The sequence below is a fragment of the Scophthalmus maximus genome, chromosome 8 (genome assembly GCF_022379125.1).
Source record: "Scophthalmus maximus strain ysfricsl-2021 chromosome 8, ASM2237912v1, whole genome shotgun sequence".
In the NCBI taxonomy this organism is placed as follows: Eukaryota; Metazoa; Chordata; class Actinopteri; order Pleuronectiformes; family Scophthalmidae; genus Scophthalmus; species Scophthalmus maximus.
This window is the reverse complement of record NC_061522.1, coordinates 11,569,752-11,592,500: the sequence shown is the minus strand read 5'-3', so window position 1 is coordinate 11,592,500 and position 22,749 is coordinate 11,569,752. Positions and strand designations below refer to the sequence as shown.

Here is a 22,749-nt window from a genome sequence, read left to right as displayed (position 1 = left end):
TTTATATCCAAAAGGTCAATTTCACTGTGACATCATAATGTTCTGCAAAAACAATTTGTAACACGCACATTTTTTGGCATTTGTGCTTGAGGAATTGCTTCGAATGATTAAGAAATGATCCAAACTGCTGATTCATTTTCTGTCATTAGACAAAAAATTAAGGTTAGATGCACCAGACGTTGAGTTTTTTTTTGCTGTTTTTGGGAGGAAAAATTGAAAGATGGCGAGGCATATTATATTATCACCATTAACATGAAGGATGGACGGATGGAAAATGAGCAGCAAAGGCCATAGAGAATGTTAAGTGACCTTCTGTCTGTACACAGTCTGCTTTAATGCATGTAAAGATCAGGCATAAATGCGTGCATGCATGCAGCGTGCACACACGTCACAGTGACTTTTTCCTCTGTTAGTTAGTGTCAGGGGCCTGCTGTTGGCTTAAGACCAGAGCGCCACCCTCTGGCTGCTGCAGGAAGTGAAGCCTGACTCTCCTTGGAAGACTTAGACATTTCAAATTAGATTTTTTTTTTTTCCTAATTTCCTTTTTTTTTTTATCAGCAGTGTGTGATGTTTTGTATTGAGAAGGAGATGATAGACGTTGGAAAGACTCCTCAACACAGAAGAAATGTTCTCTGTTTGAAGAAGAGCAGAGAAAGCTGGAGAGGGTGTGAGAGAAGGACAGCGATTCAGACGGTTGGAGGTGGAGAGAGAAAAAGAATGGAGTGGGGGGGTGGTAGTGTATTAAAGAGGAGAGGGTGAGCAGAGAGTGAATCTGAGCGCAGAGCAGCTGATTGGTACAGGTATACTATACTGGTGTGTGTGTGAGCATTGATTGGCCTCTCTTTAGATAGTAGTGGTGACACCTGTACGTGTGTGTCTATTGATCGGCAGCCCTGCCTATCAGTGTTTGTGTATCGAGCGGATTTTCTGCCCACGGCTGTGTGTGTGTGTCCGAGCGCGTGTGCTGTTGTACATCGATCTTTTCCCCGGGGATGTGTGTGTCAGTGTCTCTCGGTACCACAAGAAAACAAGTCTGTGACCTTCGAAGTTCGTTTAAGTAACTCCCATGCTTAAACTCCATTTGGTTTCCCTCTTTCTCACCTGACCGCCTTCCTGTCGCTTCTCCATTTAGTATGTTTTACCCTTTTTTAATACCTTTTTGTCTCACTTTCTTTCTCCAGAAGCTTCTTTGCCTTATGCTCAATCCACACATGCCTTTGTCAACCCAAGGTTAAGACGTTTTGCCCCTTAAAATCCTCTTTTCACATTTCTTTAGAAAAAATCTATTGTGACATTATGTGGGGCCTTTTGAGTTTGTCCAAGTCAAATTAAGGCATATTATGCATTATGTTAAAATTTTAAGGTATTCAGCCTGCATAATTACACATTCTTTTTTCTGTTGCAAATAGTCATTAAGAGCATGAAGCACCAAGAGGCCAAACTCTATAATGTTGTTTTTACGAAGCCAGGTGGTGTAAAATGTACTGTCATGTAATGACATTTGAGAATAGGCCTCAAAGCTTGAACACACTTGTGCAAGCCATTTCTTTTGATGATATTTTTACTTGCTTTTTATTTCATTTTAAAGGACCAGATATTCACCGAGCTCTTAGCAGTGAGTGATCCCCTGCTGTTTTCAAGTTGTTTCCCAGAAATTGTGCTGCAGAGGTGGAATTTAGTTCTTTGATTTATATCAATCCATGCCAATAAAATATATTATGGGTGATAAGTATAGATATAGTATTAGCATCTTTTTATATGCATGTGTTCTTTCATGTGCTTCACTCAGTAATTTGATACTTTGATTTTATGTATAATTTAAAGGAACAACACAAAAATCATCACTTTAACATTGCATGGTGTCTGTATTGCACTGTTGAAAATAATTAAGATTTTACTTTATTTTTCTATATTTCTAGAAGATATTGAAGTTGTGCTTTACATGAAAAAACAACTTATTTGAATCATCTTTTATACAAATTTAGGTTAGAATTGTTTAAAGTCTTCATGTTTTTGTGGGGGGGTGGTTGTAGACACGTGTGAATGTGTCTGGAACATTGAGTTCCACGTTTGTCCTGCTGACTTACAATGGTTCTTGGTGAACTGCAGGGCAAGATCAGCTACGAAAAGTGTCTTATTTACAATTGTGTTGGTATATAAAATAGATAGAACTGGAAGGTCAAAATGTCCCAGTTTGGACACTAAACACAAAACAAAGTGATTCTCTGGATGAGACGAATATTGTTCTCTCCACAGACTTGTATCAGAAATAATACATTTTACTCATGACAGAAGAATGCATGTAACTCCTACATCAACCAGACTCACTTGATTCCTTGGCAATGGCCTTGGGAGAAGTTGTTAAAAAACGTTGTGTGGCGTTGTAGCGCCGTTCGGTGGTCAAATAGAGAACTGCAATCTAAACTCTGCAACAAAGTTAAAGTTTGACATGTACAAACACAGTGCTGGACATCCACGAGATGTTATCATTGCTTTGTTTCTAAATTTGTGGATGTAATAATGATTCTTCCCACCGTTGTCATAGTAACACCAAGTGCATACTTTACCTGACATCAGGTTACAGATTAAAGTGGCTACTTGTTTGGAATTAAAATTGCTAATGTACAAATCCAATAATTAGGTATTCATATTGATGATATAAATGAGAAATACACACACAAATGACATTGAAAAAAACTAAAACGGGGGTAACTGTAAAAGAACAAAGTAATCAAGAAATCAGTTTTGGGTGAATAATGATAATAATAATCTCTGTATTTAGAAACACTCTTACACAAGCAACAGCTCATCCACATCTCCACCCATCAGTCCTATGAATCATACCTCACTAATAATTCATATAATGATGAGCTAAACCATCTTTAACTCTTTTGTTCTTTCTGCTGAACTTGAAATGACGGGCTTAAGTTTTCACCTGTCCTTGTTCCGTCCTTCCTTCTGTCTGACTGACCTCTTTTTTTTGTCACTCATCTCACAAGAATGTGCCCAATTCAAACGGGTATTCTGTAAAAATCCTTTAAACTCACATCTATTCAGCGAGCTGTTTTTGCTGCCTCATCATTTTAAAGTACAGATTCGCCAGTCTTCTCACCTCTTCCATCTCAAAAGGCTCTCAACTCTTTATTACCGCAGACGGAGACACTGAAGGCACGGGGAGGGAGGCAGGGGAAGGTCCATTTGTCAAAAGGAAATGGTTTTTTGTGTCTTCAATCTGGTTTTATTACCTGCTTACGGTCATCAGGGCAAAGAAAGTCAAGTTCACTTTGGTAGTACAGCTCTTGGAGGTAAAAAGCAGTTCAGAACATGGCAGTTAATGATAATTAATTGGAGTATATTAATGTATTGTTCAAACAGGTTCTTTGTTTGTCACAGTCTCAGAAATGTGGCTTGAAAGAACAACGTGATGAACAGAGAGTAAAATGAAAATGAGACCTGAAATGATTTGTTTCAATAATTGACAACTACTTACAAAAATGATTCATTGTTTAATTTGGCACTAGTTTCTTTAACGGGATTATTTTATACTTGTTATATATTGATTATTCTTAACAATTTACTAACATTCACTTGACCAAATTATGAATTGATTAATCAATTCATCTGCAGGTAAATCGCTGACAAAAATCTTGGTTAGTTGCTGCCCTCTAACAAACAATTGCTTGGCAATCGCTTGCTTTAATGTATGTAATAGGTAAGAGTGTTAAAGAAAACAATAAATAAATAAAAACAGAAAAATCCGCACCATCCTTTTTAATCTGTGCGTATAGTTCACTGTCATCATCCAGGAGAACAGGGACACTTCACTCAGGTGTTTATTCTTAGGTACAGGTGTCTTCACACACACACACACACACACACACACACACACACACACACACACACACACACACACACACACACACACACACACTCTGCCGGATGTACATGCAGAACCATAGGAATGTACACACAAATGCATAGCCACATCGTCACATACGCAGACACACACACACACACACACACACAGGTGGAGTGTTATCAGAGCTCTTGCAGCCTTTGCAGGTCTTTGTGCATTTCCGCTTAGCTGGATGATGTCGATTTTGTTGTGTGGGTGTGTGGAAGCCTGGGATTGTTTGTGTCCGTTTGTGAGTTGTTGGCTGAGATCTGAAATCGGGGTTTTGACCAGGGCACAAGCGACTCAGTCCATCTGTATATGTCAAAATCCCTGTCTCCTATGTCCACGTGTTGTCTCTGTCTAATTGCTGGGGATGAAGTGGGTAATGGCTTTCCTTTAAAACACGGCCTCACTTGGGCCACACTACAAAGAAGCCTCAGCAGTGAGCAGCAAGAATAGAAATTGAATAACTTTGACCCAGATGTCAATAGATTATATTGTATCCTCTATTCCGCCTTCCACGGTGTGACCAGATTACCTCCAGTCACTGGATGTCGGGGGGGGGGGGGCTTTCACCCCGGCATCACATTATCATTACATTCCAGGAGAATTTTGTCTCTCCAAAGAGAAAATGGGGACTCCTGCTGATAGTCTTCAGACTGATTGACTGACTGACAGGAGGAGATAGGAAGAGCCTTTGGGAATTTGCCTGTGTGAGTCCTTGCAGGGCGCGGGGTTAGGGCTTTGGTCTGAGTCTTTGTGAACTGGCAGACACAAAGGGGACAGGAATCACATCTGGTTATTTAGGGGTCCCCCCCTCCTCCTCCGCCGCCTCCTCCTCTGTAGCCTGCTTAACGGCACACATGCACACCTCCACTTTAAGCTGTCTCCTCAGAACATTTGATTTTCTTGTTGTTGTTCATGAGTGAGAGTCAACACTATAATTCATTTCTTTATAATAATGTAAATGGCTCAATTCAAATTACCACATGGGAAAAAAGGGTATTAACGGTTTAACCTGCAGCTCATCTTCTCTATCCTGTTCGAGTGGATGTTCACCTTAGAGCCATTTCATCTCTCTAATTCACAACTGTCTAATTAACGCACCATGTTAACCTAATATGTACATTGTGGCATGTTGCACACACACACACACACGCACACACAAGAGTCTGTTTGTTTTGGTGCGAACCCAGTGGTCTTGTGTTGTGTTGCGAGGCTGTTTCCTATGATAAAGCAGGCAGAGTCGGTCCCCAGTGGGTCCAGTAACATATGCAAACCTCTCCCCATTGCTGCAATAACATATGCAAAACAGTGCCACTGGCCTCGGCCCCCACACTCACACCACCCGTTACTGTTCCGATCCCACCCCCTCTCTTCTGTCACACACAAGCCTGTTTGCTTCTCGGATTGCATTTGATAAGTGTGTGTGTGTGTGTGTGTGTGTGTGTGTGTGTGTGTGTGTGTGTGTGTGTGTGTGTGTGTGTGTGTGTGTGTGTGTGTGTGTGTGTGTGTGTGTGTGTGTGTGTGTGTGTGTGTGTGTGTGTGTGTGTGTGTGTGTGTGTGTGTTCCTTCAGATTGTGGTCTGTAACAGTCTGAGCTTTGTGTTGGCCAAAGGATTATCATGGCTTTGCCACCAGCAGCTAAGGCAAGGAGCAGAGAAGAGCTTAGAGAGACACGGTGTATGTGTTTGGACAACTGTGGGAAACCACAGTTGTGTTTGTGTGTGTGTGCGTGCGTGAGAGAGAGAGACGGAAAGTGCTTGTGTGTGTGCATGTGCATGAGAAGCCACGGATGGCTGGTTGTCTGTGTCCACACAGCGAAGCCCTTAGGACCCTCTCAAACACACACAAACTGAATCGTCCGTCCTCCTCCTGGCTTGAGTCCTCTTTTTGTCTGACTGGTAAAGTGTCCGTGAGCAGCTTCGGAGGCTCCTCATGTCGTATCAGCAGGTTGCGAATCAGACTCTTCTGCTGTGTTCACACTCAAGAGGACTGTTCAACACAGACAGATGTTTTGAATGTACAGTAGCCTCCCATGCTGGGAAGTGTCAGTCAAACTAATTTATGAATGAACAGGACTAGGGTCTTTAGGGGAAAGCTGAAAAAAATATAAATGCACAATCAGGTGTAAGTTTCATAAGATTCGATTTCTGTCACTAACAGCATGCAAATATTCACAAAACAAGACACAAATACAAAAAAAGAAATGAAATACACCACAATAACATGGAACAGAGACAAGATTAATCATTAAAAGTTGATAAAACATTTTTATCTTGTCTATTATATAACAATTGTGTATGTATAAATCATCACTCAGACACGACATGTTGAAGACAGCGTCAGTGAATAAAACCTCTGAGGCGTCACTGACACATTAACAATTAATTTTACAGCTTCAAGCTCCTGAACAACATATTTGTTGAACTTTTTTTGTTATCCAGTTGGCCTGTGCAATTAGAATAAAGGGCTCACAAGGAGACCTTGGATTATTTTTTTAAGAATTTCATGAGGTGAGACTTCAGTTGGGATAAAGTTCACTGAGTTTCCCCTGGCAGCAGAACCAGTCATCAGGCTGTTTGGATGATGATTTGACTCACTTCCTGTGAGAGCCTAATGATGTCACCAACTATTTAAATAAAGTAAATATGCAGTAATATAACGCGTGGCTTTGCAATGACAGAATATAATCTGAAACTGGTTTTGGGTGGATATGTTTGGAGATATGTGACTGTACGGAACAGTTGCCTTGTTTATCCCATTAGAGAACCAGAGTAAGTCGAAGTTAGTTTCAAAAAGGAAATTTGATGCTGAATCGATGCTAAAACCTGAGAATTCCACATCCAAAATAATTGGTATTTTCGCATCTGTCTGAAAATCGGGCCTGTGCCTTGTTGACTTTCATTGCACAGCCAGACTCTCTAGGACTCCTGAGAGAGAAAGAAAGAAAGAGAGAGAGAGAGAGAGAGAGACACCAAACTGATTTGATCCCTCAGGCCCTCACCCTGTTAGCTATTTAGATGCCCCTGATACGAAGCGCTGGATGAAAACAGAGCAGAAATGAGAGAGGATGAAGGTTTTTCCAGTTAATTAATATTGTATGAGGCAGACAACTCCTGTTTCTTGCACGCACGCACGCACACACACACACACACACTATCACAGGTTGGTGGAAGAATAGGAGGGGATTTCATTTCTTCTTTCTCTCTCTCTCTCGTGCTTCTGTCTATGTGCTGGATCAGAGTATGTGGAGATAACACAAGCCCAAGGTCAGGGAGGAAGAGACAGAGGCAGACGTACTTCCAATTTACATGAGAGATGAATGTGAAGAGGGGCAGGAAGGGTGGAGGTCGGGGGGCTTGAGACAGGGACTGTGATCTCCTTAGGGTGTGTGTGTGTGTGTGTGTGTGTGTGTGTGTGTGTGTGTGTGTGTGTGTGTGTGTGTGTGTGTGTGTGTGTGTGTGTGTGTGTGTGTGTGTGTGTGTGCGTGTGCGTGCAAAAGAGGTCTGTGATCTCCTGGCCTTTGTGATGGAGATGGGCCTGGGCCGGTCTGACCCGATAATGACGCGAGGCTCTAATAGCATTCATTCTTTCTGCCGCAAAACTGCTCAAGCGTAAAAGAGAGAGAGAGAGGGAGGGAGGGAGGGGTGGGGGACAAATGTGAGGGATAGATGTGGGGATGGAAGAGAGAAGGAAGAAGGGAGAGGAGACGAAAAGGAGAGGAGGTTAGCCAAGCTATGTTTAAGAAATGACATGGGGCACAAATCATTTGTAATCTTGGAATCAGGGCAGAGAGAGGGAGGGGGCGGGGGGCAACTTAGAAGAGTGTTAAGGTGCTTGTAGAAGTGTGTGTGTGCGTGCGTGCGTGTGTATGTGCATGTGCATGATGTGCGTGAGTAACATTAGCAGTAAATGCTCTCTCTCTCTCTATCAGTGTATATTTGCTGTGGGCACTGGAGCATGGAAGGCTTTCAGAACACTGGCCCATAGGGGCCGGGACCCTGTGTCCAACACTCACACACAGACACACACAGACGGTTACTTATCATACAGGGTCATTACAGGCCTCTAACTATAGCCCACGATAATCTGCTTTATATCAGCTCCCATATTCACCTGACAATACACAGCAGCCCGTATCAATAGCCTGCATGGGAATGATGTCAGGACAGAGGAAGAATGGGAGACAAATTGAAGATTAAACCACCATTATATTGTATCCATCATGTTCAATGGAAAACATTTTTTTAAAATATATATTAAAACATATTAGATCCTGAATGACAGGCTTTTTAAATAGTATTTTCCTTGTTTAGACCAAGACAGGTCCTCCTTTAAAGCAGAAAGGCGAGGACAACGGTCGATCTCCTGCCTACTGCTACAACTGCTCCAGGAAAGGACACTTCGGCCACGTGAGTAGCTCACTGAAGTTTTTATTGAACTGCCTGTCATGATATATGCATTAGGTAGTTGCCATTTTGTGAGCGGGAACTGTTCAAAGTATGAGATTGATTTTAAAGTTTCTTTTCTCCTGTACCAATGAAAGTATTTCTTTTGGATGTTGGTAGAGCACAGGACAAGAATAAAATTTGTAATATTATGAAGTTAACAGCATTGGTGTTGATAACAGTAACAGCAATAGAGTTTGTGTCAGGAATGGTGAAAGGTTTTTTACTGTCTTTATCCTCCTAGGGCAGAGAGAAGGCATCAGATTTCTATCACATGATGATGAATCATAGATTTATTTTTGTCTTCTTCATATGTGATACCTGTGTGTTCTTGCACACGCTGTCATGCATTTGTGTGTGTGTTTACCTCAGGCGTGCACACGGCAAAGGATGTTCAATGGGGTGTTTGTCAGCATCCCTCTCATCAACCACTACGACACCGTGGAGGACATCAACCGCAGACAACACAGGACTAAGCTGAAGGTTAAAGGTCCGTCACACAGAATCTCGCAGACAAAAACATCGGTACTGCTTTTCACCTGGACTGCAGATTTTGTTCCTCACCAAGCTGTGTGGCCTTCTAGAAATCTAAACTAGAGAGCATGTTACAATGGGATCATATCAGATGATGACGTTCTGAACGCTGTACTTACAGACGGAGAGAAAACACGCAGCTACATTCACATTACTATGTTTTCGTTTGAAAACACATCTCTAAAGCTGTCCACACTACTCAGGAGTTTCTGTGCACCTCAGACTGAAAAGTTTGAAAATGCTGCCCACCCCGTTTTATTTTGAAAAGTCTGGGGCTGCATTGCAGTATGGACGGGCATAAACTGAAACGTTTGGAAACGATGATGCAGTCAACTGCAATTGCTTCCTGATTGGTTCTTATCAGTCCCAACCCCACTACTTGCGGTGGAGGTGAAACGTTAAAACACCTAGGTAGGTACTAGTTCTACCTTGTCCAAGAAAAAAAAAATCCATCATCTTGGTTTTAATCAGAGTAGGCCCTCTGCTTCCTGTTTTCACAGAGGGCACATGTACGTGATACGTGATTGGTCATGTGATATATGTTTTCAGGTGTGTTGATATAGACTGGGAATAATACTGATACAGAGCTAAAACACCTGTTTGGACAGACATAGTAGTAGAATGTATGTAGCCACACACACACACACACACACACACACTCGGGCTCTTGGCTTGAGATGTCTAAGGTAGTGTGGCGATCTCCCTACATGTAGAAAATAAGTCATTAAATCCATTGTGCTACTGTTTTCCCCAGAATTGAAGAAGAATGGCTGTTTCACCAACACCTGTCAGACCCCTGTCACACCAGGACCGCCAAAGAAGAAACCGAAGGTCGGGCATCACAAAAACAACCACACGCCTCACCAAACCCCCAGCAACCACAAGCCCAGTTCCAGCCATATATTTTTCAGTGACAAAGACTTCAGGGACGAGACACCCAAAACAAATGAGAGCAAGTACCAGCAACCGCAAAGCACAGGCAATGTGAAACGGTGGAAAGCCAAGAGACCAGTGCCCACCTCAAGAGACCCCCTCCCATCCAAAAAAATCATTTTGGATGAAGCAGCTGACTTTCCCAGAGGGCGAGGCAAAGGAGAGAACTCAGCTCAGAAGAAGAGCAGGGGGAAAAAGATGAAGAAAACAAAGGTGGAGGGACACCGAGAGGGCAGACCAGACCGTCTCCGTTGGAATGTAGCCGGTGGGATGCAGCGGTCAGAGTCGAAGCAAGAGCTCGGAGCGAGCGGTAAGAAGAAGAGATATCGAGGCCGCAGGATTGCCGGCAGTAAACACCACGCTGAGCCGATGTATCCAACGGATGAGAACCTGTTTATCATCAAACAGAGGAAACGCAACAGATAGCATCAGTGTTTGTGAGGTGTGGGTGTCAGAGGCTGTCAGGGCTGTGCTCCATATGATCTGTGGCCATACTGTACGGTCACAACATTTACAGACACGACTCTAAGGGTCTCACTGCAAAAGTCACCAGTTCTGCTTAAGCCGTTTTCAGAGAACACATTTTGACATGTCACAACAGGAAAAGCACAGATGTAAATATAGAAATTAAAAATGTCTACATTCAGTTTAGCAGCTTCAGTTTCAGGGTCCTGGTGTTGTACATGTTGGACTCACTGTCACACTTCCATGACTTCCTGGGACATTTGAGTAGAATTAACCAATAAAATCTGTAACCCAGTGTCCACGAACATTGGGACCATATACTGGCCATTAAAAGATCAATTTCAACGTGAAAGGTGAGGGACAAATTTCACAGTCCTCATTCTCTGCAGAAATGTTTATCTGAAAGTAATATGAGGTTTCGGGATTCTGAGTTAGACAAATTACAGCAAGGAATTTTGAACTATAATGGCACTATAAACTTTAAAAGACAACACATCTGTTTGATTTGCATACCTTTTTTTTGTACAAAATGAGAACTGCAGATTTTGTTCCCCGTCATTTACATTGGAAGTACGTAAGGAAGAGATCATTTAATGTCCAGTATGAACACGAGGAATGAAAACAGCCAGCAAATATTGTTTCAACACTGACCAGACACAACATTGAAACATTTACTGGTTGTAACTTGCTACATGGAAAATACCTGAAACTACAAAATAGCTTTAAAGCACATTACTGAGAGGAATCTTTCAAAACAGGAAATGCAGCAATCTGCCACAACAATGTAACTAGTTACCTGTTGTAATGATGTGGCTGATCGGTGTGTTTACAGCCACCTGATTGTATTGTCAGACAAGAAAAATCATGACCATATTGTTGTTGTTACTACTAATCTGTGCTTGTCCTAATATGACGAGGTACGTTTGTGTTGATGTGGTCGATCCTGAACTCTGAGCTGCCTTTTCACTGTCTCACCTTGTTGTCAATGGGAGAATTACAACCCGTATTAAAACCGAGGCATCGATTCATGACATTTAAGAATTGTTTCGGTCGCTGTTGGGCAGAGGAGATAGTTCAGGAGTTCATGTGGTTAGTTAATTAAAAACAAGTCATTAATATCAGTGTCAACATGTCAGTTAAATAGGATCACTTTCATTGCTAATGGGCAATGAATTAATTTGCTGCATCAACTTAATATAGTAATTATTTAATAGGTAATAGTTAGAATAAGTCTATTGCCATCATCGTCATGTTCTTTGTCAATTTGTTTGTTCAGATTTCATTTTTGCATAGTGAAAAATTTAATTGAAACAGTTTGCTCTTTGAAGTACAGTAATAGAATTTCCCAGTGCCTCCACTCTCAATGTAATTTTAGAGTCGTTGCTGCTGTTGCCACCAAAGGATGGTTTTTGTTTTTTTAAACTACTCTTGGAAGATGGGCCTTTTTTCATTGAGAAATGAAGCAGTGTCTTCATTTGTAAATTATCCAAATATATGAAATGTGTAAATGTTTTTATTACATATTTTTGATGCAAAACTGCAGATGGTCACTTCGCCAGTTCTTGTGTGATCTGGACAGCCTGCGGCACTGACATGCAGCCCTGACGGTTTCAGTCTCTAACCACCCACTAATTTAAATAAGTTATTTATCTTAATTGTTGTGGTTATAACTTGATTGAACCTCGATAACACACAAGAGTGTGATGGTAACATGATAACATGAATACAAGTTACCCAAAGTCTCTGTGGAAAAATAAAACATGAATCAGCTGCTTCATTTGAGTGCTTCATTTCAGACTAACGTTTGTTAACTGGACAACTTTGAAAGTTTCAGGGATTCATTAATTCACATTGCCTTCCCCGTTGTGTAATTTTTATAAATTATACATAAGAATAATTTTGTTCCGGTCGTTAAATGTTTTTCTTTTCCAATAGATATTGGTATTATCATAAGCTAATGATATTTCTGTCAGCTCTCAAGTGTATCATCAGTTTGCATTCCTAACTATTACTGAAGACGTGGCGATGAGTCATCTTGTTGATCATAAGTAACCTCGTAATGTAAAAAAAAAATCATAATTAAAAATGTGATTAGAAGCAGCTTTCAAAGTTATTTATTCACTGTTCAGGAGCACTGGTGCCATAAATTAGAGTCTCACTGCTGCTTCTACTCTCTTTGGTTTATTAGTGTTTTCTTCATTGCTGTTTATCTGTGGTAACAAATACACAACAGTAGATCACAAATTATATTAAATTCACCAAATGTCCACTTTCTTTTGTCTTAAACATCATATTTGGATCACTTCAAGTAAAATAATTATCGGAATAATTTAACAAATACTTTAGAAGTAAAATGTATTATTGACCTGGTTGCTATTATTATATATTAGATAGTGTAAATAACATTTTTCGTTTGGCAAATGTGCAACTATTATACTGTACAAGGGTATGCAAAAGTTTGGCGAAGTCCTCTTTGGTGGCTACAAAAAGTCTTTGCTAACTGGGATTTTTCAACTGCAATATTTCGTCATATTTTTATGACCATAATGTGATGTGTAAAAGTTATAACCAGAAACAACGGCAATTAAGCTGCATAGATATAATATAATAATAAAATAAAACCAAAAAATGTGCTTACGGGTACAGACAGTACTTAAGTACTCGCCACCATTGCAAGATATTATTGTGATTAGATTATGTATCACTGGAACGAATTTTAAATCTTTGTACATGAGTAATTATGTATTTTTCTGAATATTAATTCAACAATACTAAGAGGCCACCCAAGCCCTAACTTTCTCCCATTGTTGGAACTGTCTATGAAGCCTACATTCACCAATAATTACCACATTTGCGGTGTCCCCTGAAGGCATCAGATGAGAAACTCGCGACGCTTCATGTCGCTCCGCCTCGCTGGGATCAAAGAGCTCACATCGGGCAACGCCCCTCTCCTGCTCTCTGATTGGTCTACCTTGATATTCTTACCCTAATCCTAACCAATCATCATGCTTCGAGCATATGAGAGCCAATCAGAGACAGGGGGCGGCTTCGTGGGGCGGCGTCATAAAGCTCGACAGCACGACAGCGTTTTCCGTTCCTGACTGTAAGGGCTTCCGGGTGAATCCAGGCCACAGTCCACAGACCAAGGGACACTTTCTGGACTCGGGCCGAAGAAGAGGAACGAGAACAAGAACAAGAAGAAGAACAAGAACAAGAATGGATAACGGTTCTTTTTCAACCGGCGACACAGAGCTGGACCAGGCTGTCGAGCAGTGGCTGCAGTATGACAAGGTAAACAGGCAGCTGCCGAGCTGTGCTGTGACACATGGAGAGAAATGATGGTCACAAATATGTATTACATGATCTACTAAAAATGACACTTACAAATATATTCAATGATTGCCGCGTAATTTTGTTTTTTGTTTTTTTAGGAGATCAGTTCAGTTGAATATGTGAAATGTGTCTACCTGCCAGCCTGACATCAAGAAATAAACTTATTAATAATGTGAATATTAGCATAATGTTTCCTAATGGAGGAATTTGTCAATGGAAATGCTCTTATTGTCTATTGATAATAATTATTATTTATTATCCAAAATTACAAAGATCTTTTCTGGAGCATCTGAAGGAAAATGTTTGGGAATTGCAGACATTTAAAATAGTAATTTAGCTATATAATATATTAAATGATAAAAAATGTTCTTCTCTCATTAGTCCGACCAACACAAACAGAGTCATTCATGACCACAGAAGAGACATGGGATGTCACTAATCAGGTCATATTGGAAAAGGACCCTGATTCATTAGTCCTCCGATAATTGTGTTAGTGCTCAGTGGCCCATCTGGTTAGGAAGCATCATGTGGAACCACTTACTAACATTTTTAACCTGACTGAGTAGTTAAGTTAAAAAAAAAGATTTATTATTACATATTATAGCTACAACAAAATGCTACACATTTGACAAAGAAACCCTGAAATTGACTAAACACTATAAGTCTGTTTCTAAACCACACAAACAAATAAATGCGTTAGATCTGAAACGATCAATTACGGAGTTGAGTTTCTTCCCCAGAACCTCAAAACGGCCTCGATGGTGAGGGACCTGGTGAAGGAGGGAGCAGTGGAGGCTCTGAAGAAGTGCTTCTCCTCCAGGATGGAGTTTGGCACAGCAGGTCTGAGAGCGGCCATGGGCCCGGGCACATCCTGTATGAATGAACTCACTATCATCCAGACCACACAGGTTGGTTTATGGATAAAACACTTTAGTTTCCATACCCATCATTGTAGGATCTCAATGCATCTTATTTTTTAATGGTTTTTCCCTGTTGCTGTTGTTAAACACATATTTTCTCTTATTTCCTCGACTGTTTTCTTTCCCTTAAAGGGCTTCTGTTGCTACCTCGAGGACAGTTTTGAGAACCTAAAGGAGCAAGGGGTGGTGATTGGTTATGACGCCCGTGCCCACCCTCCCAGTGGGGGCAGTAGCAAGCTTTTTGCCAGCCTGGCTGCAGCAGTTTTCATCAGTCGGGGGGTTCCTGTGCACCTCTTCTCTGACATCACCCCTACGCCGTTTGTGGTAATCAGATGACCTACATTATTTCCTTGTTTGGGATTTTTTTCTCTGGTCACAACAGAAAAAAAATTATAAAAATAAGATTATCATGTTTACATTTTTAATATGCTTTAAATCATCTTTCTTTGGTGAGTAAATTCAAGGAATCCATACAGTTCTATTTCCAGTGTCTGGTGTCATGTTTGTTAGTGTGGCGAGTGACAGGCGGACAGACGCTGGGGGGCAAATTCCATTCAAAAAGCTCACTTCCCCTTTGTGTACCACACTAAATGTTGCATAATGTGCATATGGTTTACCAGGTTCCACTGTTTAAGAGTGAATGTACTGTTCACACGACTTTGTATCTAACCCTTACAAGATATATTCTCACTACAGCCCAAAGATTTAATCTTGACACCAGGTTCCTGAAAAGTGATGAATACTTTTTAACATGACAGTGTTTCCCAGCCTTTTCCTCTGCATCATGATGCTGTTAATACAACATTTTTGGATATGAATCCATCAAGCACTTATTATTATTATTTTCTGGAAAAAATTTAAAGGCTGAATGATCCAGAGGGCGACAGCTGTTGACCTCTGTCACCTCTCTCACATTATGAGAGATGTTTGTGTAAATGTAGGAGCAGAGTAAGGTTCTTCATTTTGGTCTTTTATTACAGACAAATATATATTTGTAATCAAGTTTTTAACTAAGTTCCATCCACAGATTACAGTTTGTCTTCAAGATGCATGTGTTATTGAATGTATTGAAAAGTCATGAAATGTTCCTCTTCTCCTCCCTGCAGCCTTTCACAGTTTCCCACCTGGGTCTGTGTGCTGGTATCATGGTGACTGCTTCTCACAACCCCAAACAGGACAACGGCTACAAGGTAAAACTTTTTCACTTAGTTTCTTTTCTTCTTTTTTTACTTGTCAAAATTTTTCCTGACTTCGGCTGTGACTTAACATTTGAAGGCTGCTAATAAGCTTAAATGAGTTATCAGTTCTGTTGAGTGTTGTATCTGCGGTCACATCTGTATGTTGCCGCTCTCTCTCGCTCAGGTGTACTGGGAGAACGGTGCCCAGATTGTGTCTCCTCATGACAAAGGAATCTCCAAGGCCATAGAGGAGAACCTGGAGCCTTGGCCCCAGTCCTGGAATGCAGAGGAGGCCCTGAAGAGCCCCTTGCTCAAAGACCCCTACCAGGAAATCCACACACAATACTTCAAAGCCATCCAGAAACACTGTCATCACAGGTGATCCAAAGATACAACTGGACATTAAGCAGCATGTGCAATGTCTGTCATACACGTGACTTCAGGCCAAACCAGGACATGCAGCACCACAGAGATGAAATGTTCTAATGCAGTAGAAAGAACCCCCTTGTTTTTAACTGTCTCCACAGGGACATAAACAAGAGCTCAGAAGTGAAAATTGTCCATACGTCCGTGCACGGTGTTGGCCACACGTTTGTCCAGTCGGCCTTCAAGGCATTTGATCTCCACCCTCCATACGCTGTGGAGGAGCAGAAAGATCCTGACCCCGAATTCCCCACAGTCAAATATCCCAATCCTGAGGAGGGAGAGGGAGTCCTGGTATGTAGCAACCTTCACACACACACACATATATATATATATATATATATATATATATCATATTTTATATATATATATATATATATATACACACACACACACACACTGTATAGGTAGATGCTGTAAAGTGTGCCTGTATGTTTTGCAGACATTGTCGTTTGCACTGGCAGAGAGGGAGGGGGCCTCTGTGGTTTTGGCGAATGATCCTGATGCTGATCGACTGGCCATGGCTGAGAAGCAGGAGAGGTGTCTGTTTGTATACATTTAATATCGCATTTATTATATTAAACCAACTACACCCTTAAACATTTGTTTTAATAAAGTGCAACAATGTCACATCAACGGTGCAGGTACTGTAGCCAGGAGAGCTGGTTAGACATACTGGTTTCAGACTCGTAGGGAAACGCCCTTTTCAGAACTTTTTAACTAGCCACAAAAATAAGCCAGTGAAATATTTTAAATAATTTCAATATTTTAACATTACTCATCTGTTTAATCACGATTGTATATTCTGAATGTTTCATCACCCTCCAGCACTATTGTGATGTTCTTCACACTGCCAAGAACATGATTATTCAAGTGAATAAAAATCCCCATTTTATTGAAGTTTGATTTCAGAAATGGCAAATCATGCTTAAAACCCTATCATGTGTAATTGTTTTAGCAATTGTAGATTGTGAATTCCTTCTCATGTGGTTTAAAGAAAACAACTGAAAAGCATATCATGGACATGACCTCAGTGTCGTAGCTGCAGCCCTGAATAAAACACAACTTAATAATTTTTGATAGTGTTAATTACATTATATTTGTTTCCATGCCTTGTATTTGCAATGCCTCATTTATATTTTCATTTTCCATAACCTGTGCATGTCTGTGCCTGTGTCAGTGGACAGTGGCGAGTGTTCACTGGTAATGAGTTGGGAGCGTTGCTTGGCTGGTGGATGTTCCGCTGCTGGAAACAGCAAAACTCAGACGCCGGTGCTGTTAAAAATCTCTACATGCTGTCAAGCACCGTCTCATCCAAGATACTGCGCGCCATCGCTCTCAAGGAAGGATTCCATTTTGAGGTAACGCAATCATGAAATACTTCTAGTTGTAGTATTTTAAGATAAAATGGTAAGAAAGTGTGTCTGTATCAGCAGGATATCAACAATGAACCTAGATGTGTTCTATTCTAAGTAGGATTCCCCTTTGCAAATGTTGCTGGAGTAAACATTTCTAACCGTATTTCACACTTGCTCTTGCCTCTGTTTGGACAGGAAACCTTAACAGGATTCAAGTGGATGGGCAACAGAGCCAGAGACCTTTTGGATCAGGGCAAGACTGTTCTCTTTGCTTTTGAGGAGGCCATAGGTACACACACACACACACACACACACACACACACACACACACACACACACACACACACACACACACACACACACACACACACACACACACACACACACACACACACACACACACACACACACACACACACACATTAACATCCATAATTACAGGGATACGGTTCCTTTTTATTGATTCTATGTGGCATCACGTTATAAAAGCTTGTGCAGATAATGAAATCCACGATGTCACAAGCTACATTCAGTGGTTCTGCCTAAAAGTGTTCATGTGAAGTAAATTTGTAAATCAGTGGACGGCCAAGAACAGTTTACTATATAAAGAAACACTCACAATAAGTGCCTGCTCGTGAGATGTAAACTGGGTTTATGGCTGTAGCGAACACACACTTCTCAGCCTCAGCTTTGTGGAACTACTCACCTGTATAAAAGCTGCAGACATTTTTTTGGTATATTATCATATTACTTTTAAATGAGAAAAAAAATCTTAGCATTAAAGATTAAAGCTCATACCTCATAGGTGCTTGCACTTTGAGCAGCAGGTCCCTGGCTCGACTATTGGTCCTCAGACCATTTCCTGCTTGTCATACCCCTACAGTACTTTCTCACTCTTTTTGCTGTCTCTAACAAATATATTCTTAAAAAAAAACTACCTCTAAAATTGTTAAGTTTCTCTCTGCAGTTTCCTTTTTAATCTCTATATCACTGCCCATAAAAGATGTCTCCTCCCGCTATGATTATTTGACTAGTGTGCTGCTGTGTCCCAGTGTGCAATGTAGCATGGGAACCCTCCACCCAGAGATTGATGTGATAATGAAAACAACACTTACTTAACATTTTAGATTAAAGTGTGGTTCATTTTCTTATTTTTTCCTATTCATTTCTGTGTAGAGGGTGTTACAGATATTTAGCTGGAGAAAAAATAGAGGCATGAATATAGCGGCCAACATACACATTTTCTAAACGTGTTGTGCAGTCTGGGATACTTGTTAAAAGGAAAACTTTGACCACTACAATCATTACAAGCATGAAAGCATCAGACTTGGGTCAACTGAGAACCTCGGTCTCTGTGTTTTGCAGGTTTTGATCCATGGACTGGGTTGAAAGTCATTCGGGGTTAACATGACAGATGCTCACCTAAACACACATCACATAGTTTACAGCATTCCTACATTATATGATAATGACGCTGTAATTGGAATCACTTGCCTTCGCGCGCACTCTTAATAGAAGAAGCGAGTGACCGCAGCAGCTGTAGATTAACTGGGGAGGAACTGAAGGTCTGTGTGTGTTACAGGGTACATGTGCAGTCCCTCTGTATTGGACAAGGATGGAGTGAGCGCTGCAGCCATAGCAGGAGAGATGGTTTCCTATCTGGCCACTAAAAACACTGGCCTTTCTCAACAACTCACATCTGTCTATGAAGAGTAAGACACACACGTACACACAGTGCCCCTCTGACGTCAATTTCTATAACTAAGACATACACACCAACATCAGCCACAACATTAAAACCAGTCTTCTGTTTTAATGCTGCTCGTTGTAGGTTGACATTCCAAACGTTCAACGCAGTTTGATCTCTCCACGCCTCTTTATCAGGTATGGCTACCACATCAGTAAGAATTCCTACTTCATCTGCCATGACCAGGATGTGATCCGCACCTTGTTCGAGCGCCTGCGCAACCATGGAGGCCAGAAGGACTCGTATCCTGTCGAGTGCGGTCGCTTCGCCATCTCTAATGTACGAGACCTGACCACCGGCTACGACGACAACCAACCTGATAAGAAAGCAGTAAGCGTGCAAACTCGCACATTATGTACACACACATTCACAGTTACTCGTTTGGCAGGAGCTTTTATCCAAAGTGACATAAAAATGAGGGGCAACACCAAGGCTTGAGTACAAGCAGGAAACCTCGAAGTGAGGACTAATGCTGCATTCCGTTATACATCAGAACTCAGAGCTCGGAAGTCGGAAGTTGGGGTGGGGTTGGGCATTCCAGTTTTAAGTTCCGAAGTATAGTGGGACGCGGTGTAAATTAACCCAACCAGAGCGATGCCATTTGCTGCATTCAACAATAACATAATGTCGTCTGCTCTGAGGCGATATGGATAAATGTACTCACATTTTCCAGGTTAGAAACCTTTTTTGTTCAGATGTCAGTTATTGCTGCATTTGTGAAAAAATGACACTGAAAAACAGATTATGAAACCCACCACTTTGCCACCTCAAATGTATGCGTTTGAAATTTTGCTTTCACACTCCAAATTACAGTTACACGTACATCTTTGTCTGTTCATCTGTTCACGAGTCACTCCTCGTCTCATCTCTCAGGTTCTCCCCACCTCCAGCTCTAGTCAGATGGTCACCTTTACCTTCTCTAACGGGGGTGTGGCCACCATGAGGACCAGTGGCACAGAGCCAAAAATCAAATATTACACTGAACTCTGTGCTGCGCCTGGTAACAGGTAGGTCACTGTAGAGACCAGCTGGACAACTATCCGCAAGGCTTCATTATAAATCAATTTGATGATTATTTCCTCTTTTTTTATCATCTATTTATAAATATCAACATTTCCTAACACCCAAGTGGCCACCCACTATGTGTCTTGTTTTGTTTGACCCACAGTCCAAAACTGAAAGATATTCAATTAATATTATTATAAAACGGAGAAAAGCAGCATATTCACACATTGGAAAAGAGGGAACAATAAAGTCCTTGATTACTCACAAACCAATAATAGTTTCTCAGTTCTCAATCAATGCCCATTCATTTTCTGTTGATCAATGAATTGTCTCAGTTCTTAATGTCTTACCTTTAAATGGAAACCCTGCTACCTCACTATAACCTTTTATATTTTCCTCCCCTCTCTCTAACAGTGACGTGGCGCACCTGAGGAAGGAGCTGGACGACTTGGTTGACGCCATCATTGAAAACTTCTTCGAGCCCAAGAAGAATAAGTTGCAGCCAAAGCCAGAGTAGCACCGATTAGACACCCAATCAAAATAATATTAATTAATAACTATTTGACCAGTTTTTGTGCTAGTTGAACCTGTAAGAGATCTGAATACCATACTGTTGCCTATCTGTTGTTATTTTGATAATCTGGCCGCTTCTAACCTCCACTTTGAGTTGGTTTAGCCATTCATGTGTTTTTGAGTTTTAGTTATGGGTCCAGTGCCAGTTTTGCGTTCAGTCGTCATCATCATGCAGCAACATGGTTCCATTGCAGCGTGGCACAGTGCTGGAGGTATGAAACCGCAGCTGTAAAATGTTCCATCTTTCCAAAGTCACAATCATTCCTGCTTCCTACAGATTGCTGTGTATTCAATATGACGCATTCCACACTCAACTGCAAAGCTGTTAACATGAAGAGTGCCAGCGTGAGATTGGATATTGTAATCTGCTTTTAAACTTTGAATGTGTGATATCTAATTTAATCGTAGAGTATAACACTGAAATTGACGGTGGACTGTTTTTGAAGTTTTTAATTAATGGCAGAAAAAACTGCCTTTGCAAAGTAAAAGCTTTGAGCGCCTAGAAGTAGAGATAATGTACATTAATTTGTCAAATGCACCCACCTCTCATTACTTGATGTGAGTAGTTGCTACAGCTCAAAAGGACTATTGAGACTAATACATTTACTTGTGTGCCATGTATTCTGAAATACTGTTCCGAAAAGATTATGACACTCAATAAAAAAAAAAAACGACTGAAGTGGAAATTTACACTCACATTGATCCACCTCAACTATAACTAACTGCCTCATCACAACCCCAGGCCTAAACCTAGTTTGGGAGTGTTTTAATGTTCCCAGAGTCCTGTGTTCCTGGTTCCTACCCTAATCTTAATCTTAATCATAATCCTGTCCTGTGTAAAGAGGTGTTTAGTTTATCTGTGGCCTTTTGCTGATTCCATGACTCCAAAATGTGAGTAGCCTCAAGCCTATGTTTATTGTATTGGGAGCCACGTGGCAGAAGGTTCATGGGGAATAGAAAACCACGTTGACAAGATCTCATAATCGACCTTGTCAAATGAAACAAATACAGAGCCAGGGTACATATTCACATAGGTTCTCGTTTTGGGTTCTAATGAGCTGAGGAAAATGAGAGAAAGAACTCCCCTACTTGTGGGCCACAAAACCAAGTGTTAATCATCAGCAGCACTTTGAAGTTGTGAGGATCAGCTCGAATGTCCTCGCAACCATGTCAGCGCACAGAATGAGTCCACACAGCCAAAACGCGCGCACACACACACACACACACACACATGAAGGCCATATACGCGCCACGTACTGGCACGTCGCCCCTGCATCCTCCTGCAGCGCATGCATGCAGCACGCACTTGTCATGCCCCATCCGAGCACAGAGAGGAGATCCTCTTCTATATTTAACTCAAACAGCAGAGAGCAAGGGCGCTCTCTCTCTCTCTCACACACACACACACACACACAATCTCTCTACTTGCTCTGACAAACGCTACAACCTCCCCTTTGTTAAACGTGCCCCGCTTCACGCACCAGACAGGACCAACCGCGGACAGGTAAGAAAAAACCTTGTCAACAAAGTAAGAGTTCCATTGGTTGAACGACTTCTTGTGCGCCCGGGTGGAAGCGCACGTTAAAAACACGCACTTTGCTGTTTGCGCAACGTCGTGCGTCAGAATAACTTGTCCCGTGCGTAAAATGACAATTACCGGTAAAATGAGTGTTCGCGAGGCTGCGCTACTCGGAAAAGAAATCTACAGTTGTCATTTCCGTATCCTCTGTGGGCGCAGAGAGAAGACCGACCTGTCTCGTATCCTGCTCTGTCGCAGCTGTTGAAGTAGAGGATTTTTAAAAAATATATATATATATATATATGACAAGATCATACATGATTGCTGCGTAAGTAGCCGCTTTGGGATTATTAGGGAATAAGGATTTAACGTGATCGCTTTGGTTCTATGGGGATAGTGATGTTAAATTGATGTGA

At 41.3% G+C, this 22,749-nt stretch overlaps 2 protein-coding genes across 2 annotated transcripts in view; both read left to right on the top strand.

The window, feature by feature from the left end:
• zcchc7 (zinc finger, CCHC domain containing 7) overlaps nt 1-12,054 on the top strand; it is a 45,652-nt gene extending 33,598 nt beyond the window's left edge. The window contains exons 8-10 of the mRNA XM_035638600.2: nt 8,214-8,309; nt 8,718-8,835; nt 9,634-12,054. Of these exons, the coding sequence (XP_035494493.1) occupies nt 8,214-8,309; nt 8,718-8,835; nt 9,634-10,238 (819 nt within the window). The 3' untranslated portion in view covers nt 10,239-12,054. The remainder of the gene's footprint in view (nt 1-8,213; nt 8,310-8,717; nt 8,836-9,633) is intronic.
• Nucleotides 12,055-13,368: 1,314 nt separating this feature from the next.
• pgm2 (phosphoglucomutase 2) lies at nt 13,369-21,493 on the top strand. Its single transcript, XM_035636332.2, has 13 exons — nt 13,369-13,568; nt 14,351-14,518; nt 14,663-14,854; nt 15,637-15,720; nt 15,893-16,086; nt 16,236-16,425; nt 16,574-16,671; nt 17,312-17,492; nt 17,685-17,778; nt 19,072-19,201; nt 19,374-19,566; nt 20,110-20,243; nt 20,656-21,493. The coding sequence occupies exons 1-13, from the start codon at nt 13,494-13,496 to the stop codon at nt 20,756-20,758; spliced, it is 1,836 nt and encodes a 611-aa protein (XP_035492225.1). The 5' UTR covers nt 13,369-13,493; the 3' UTR covers nt 20,759-21,493.
• Nucleotides 21,494-22,749: the final 1,256 nt, after the last annotated feature.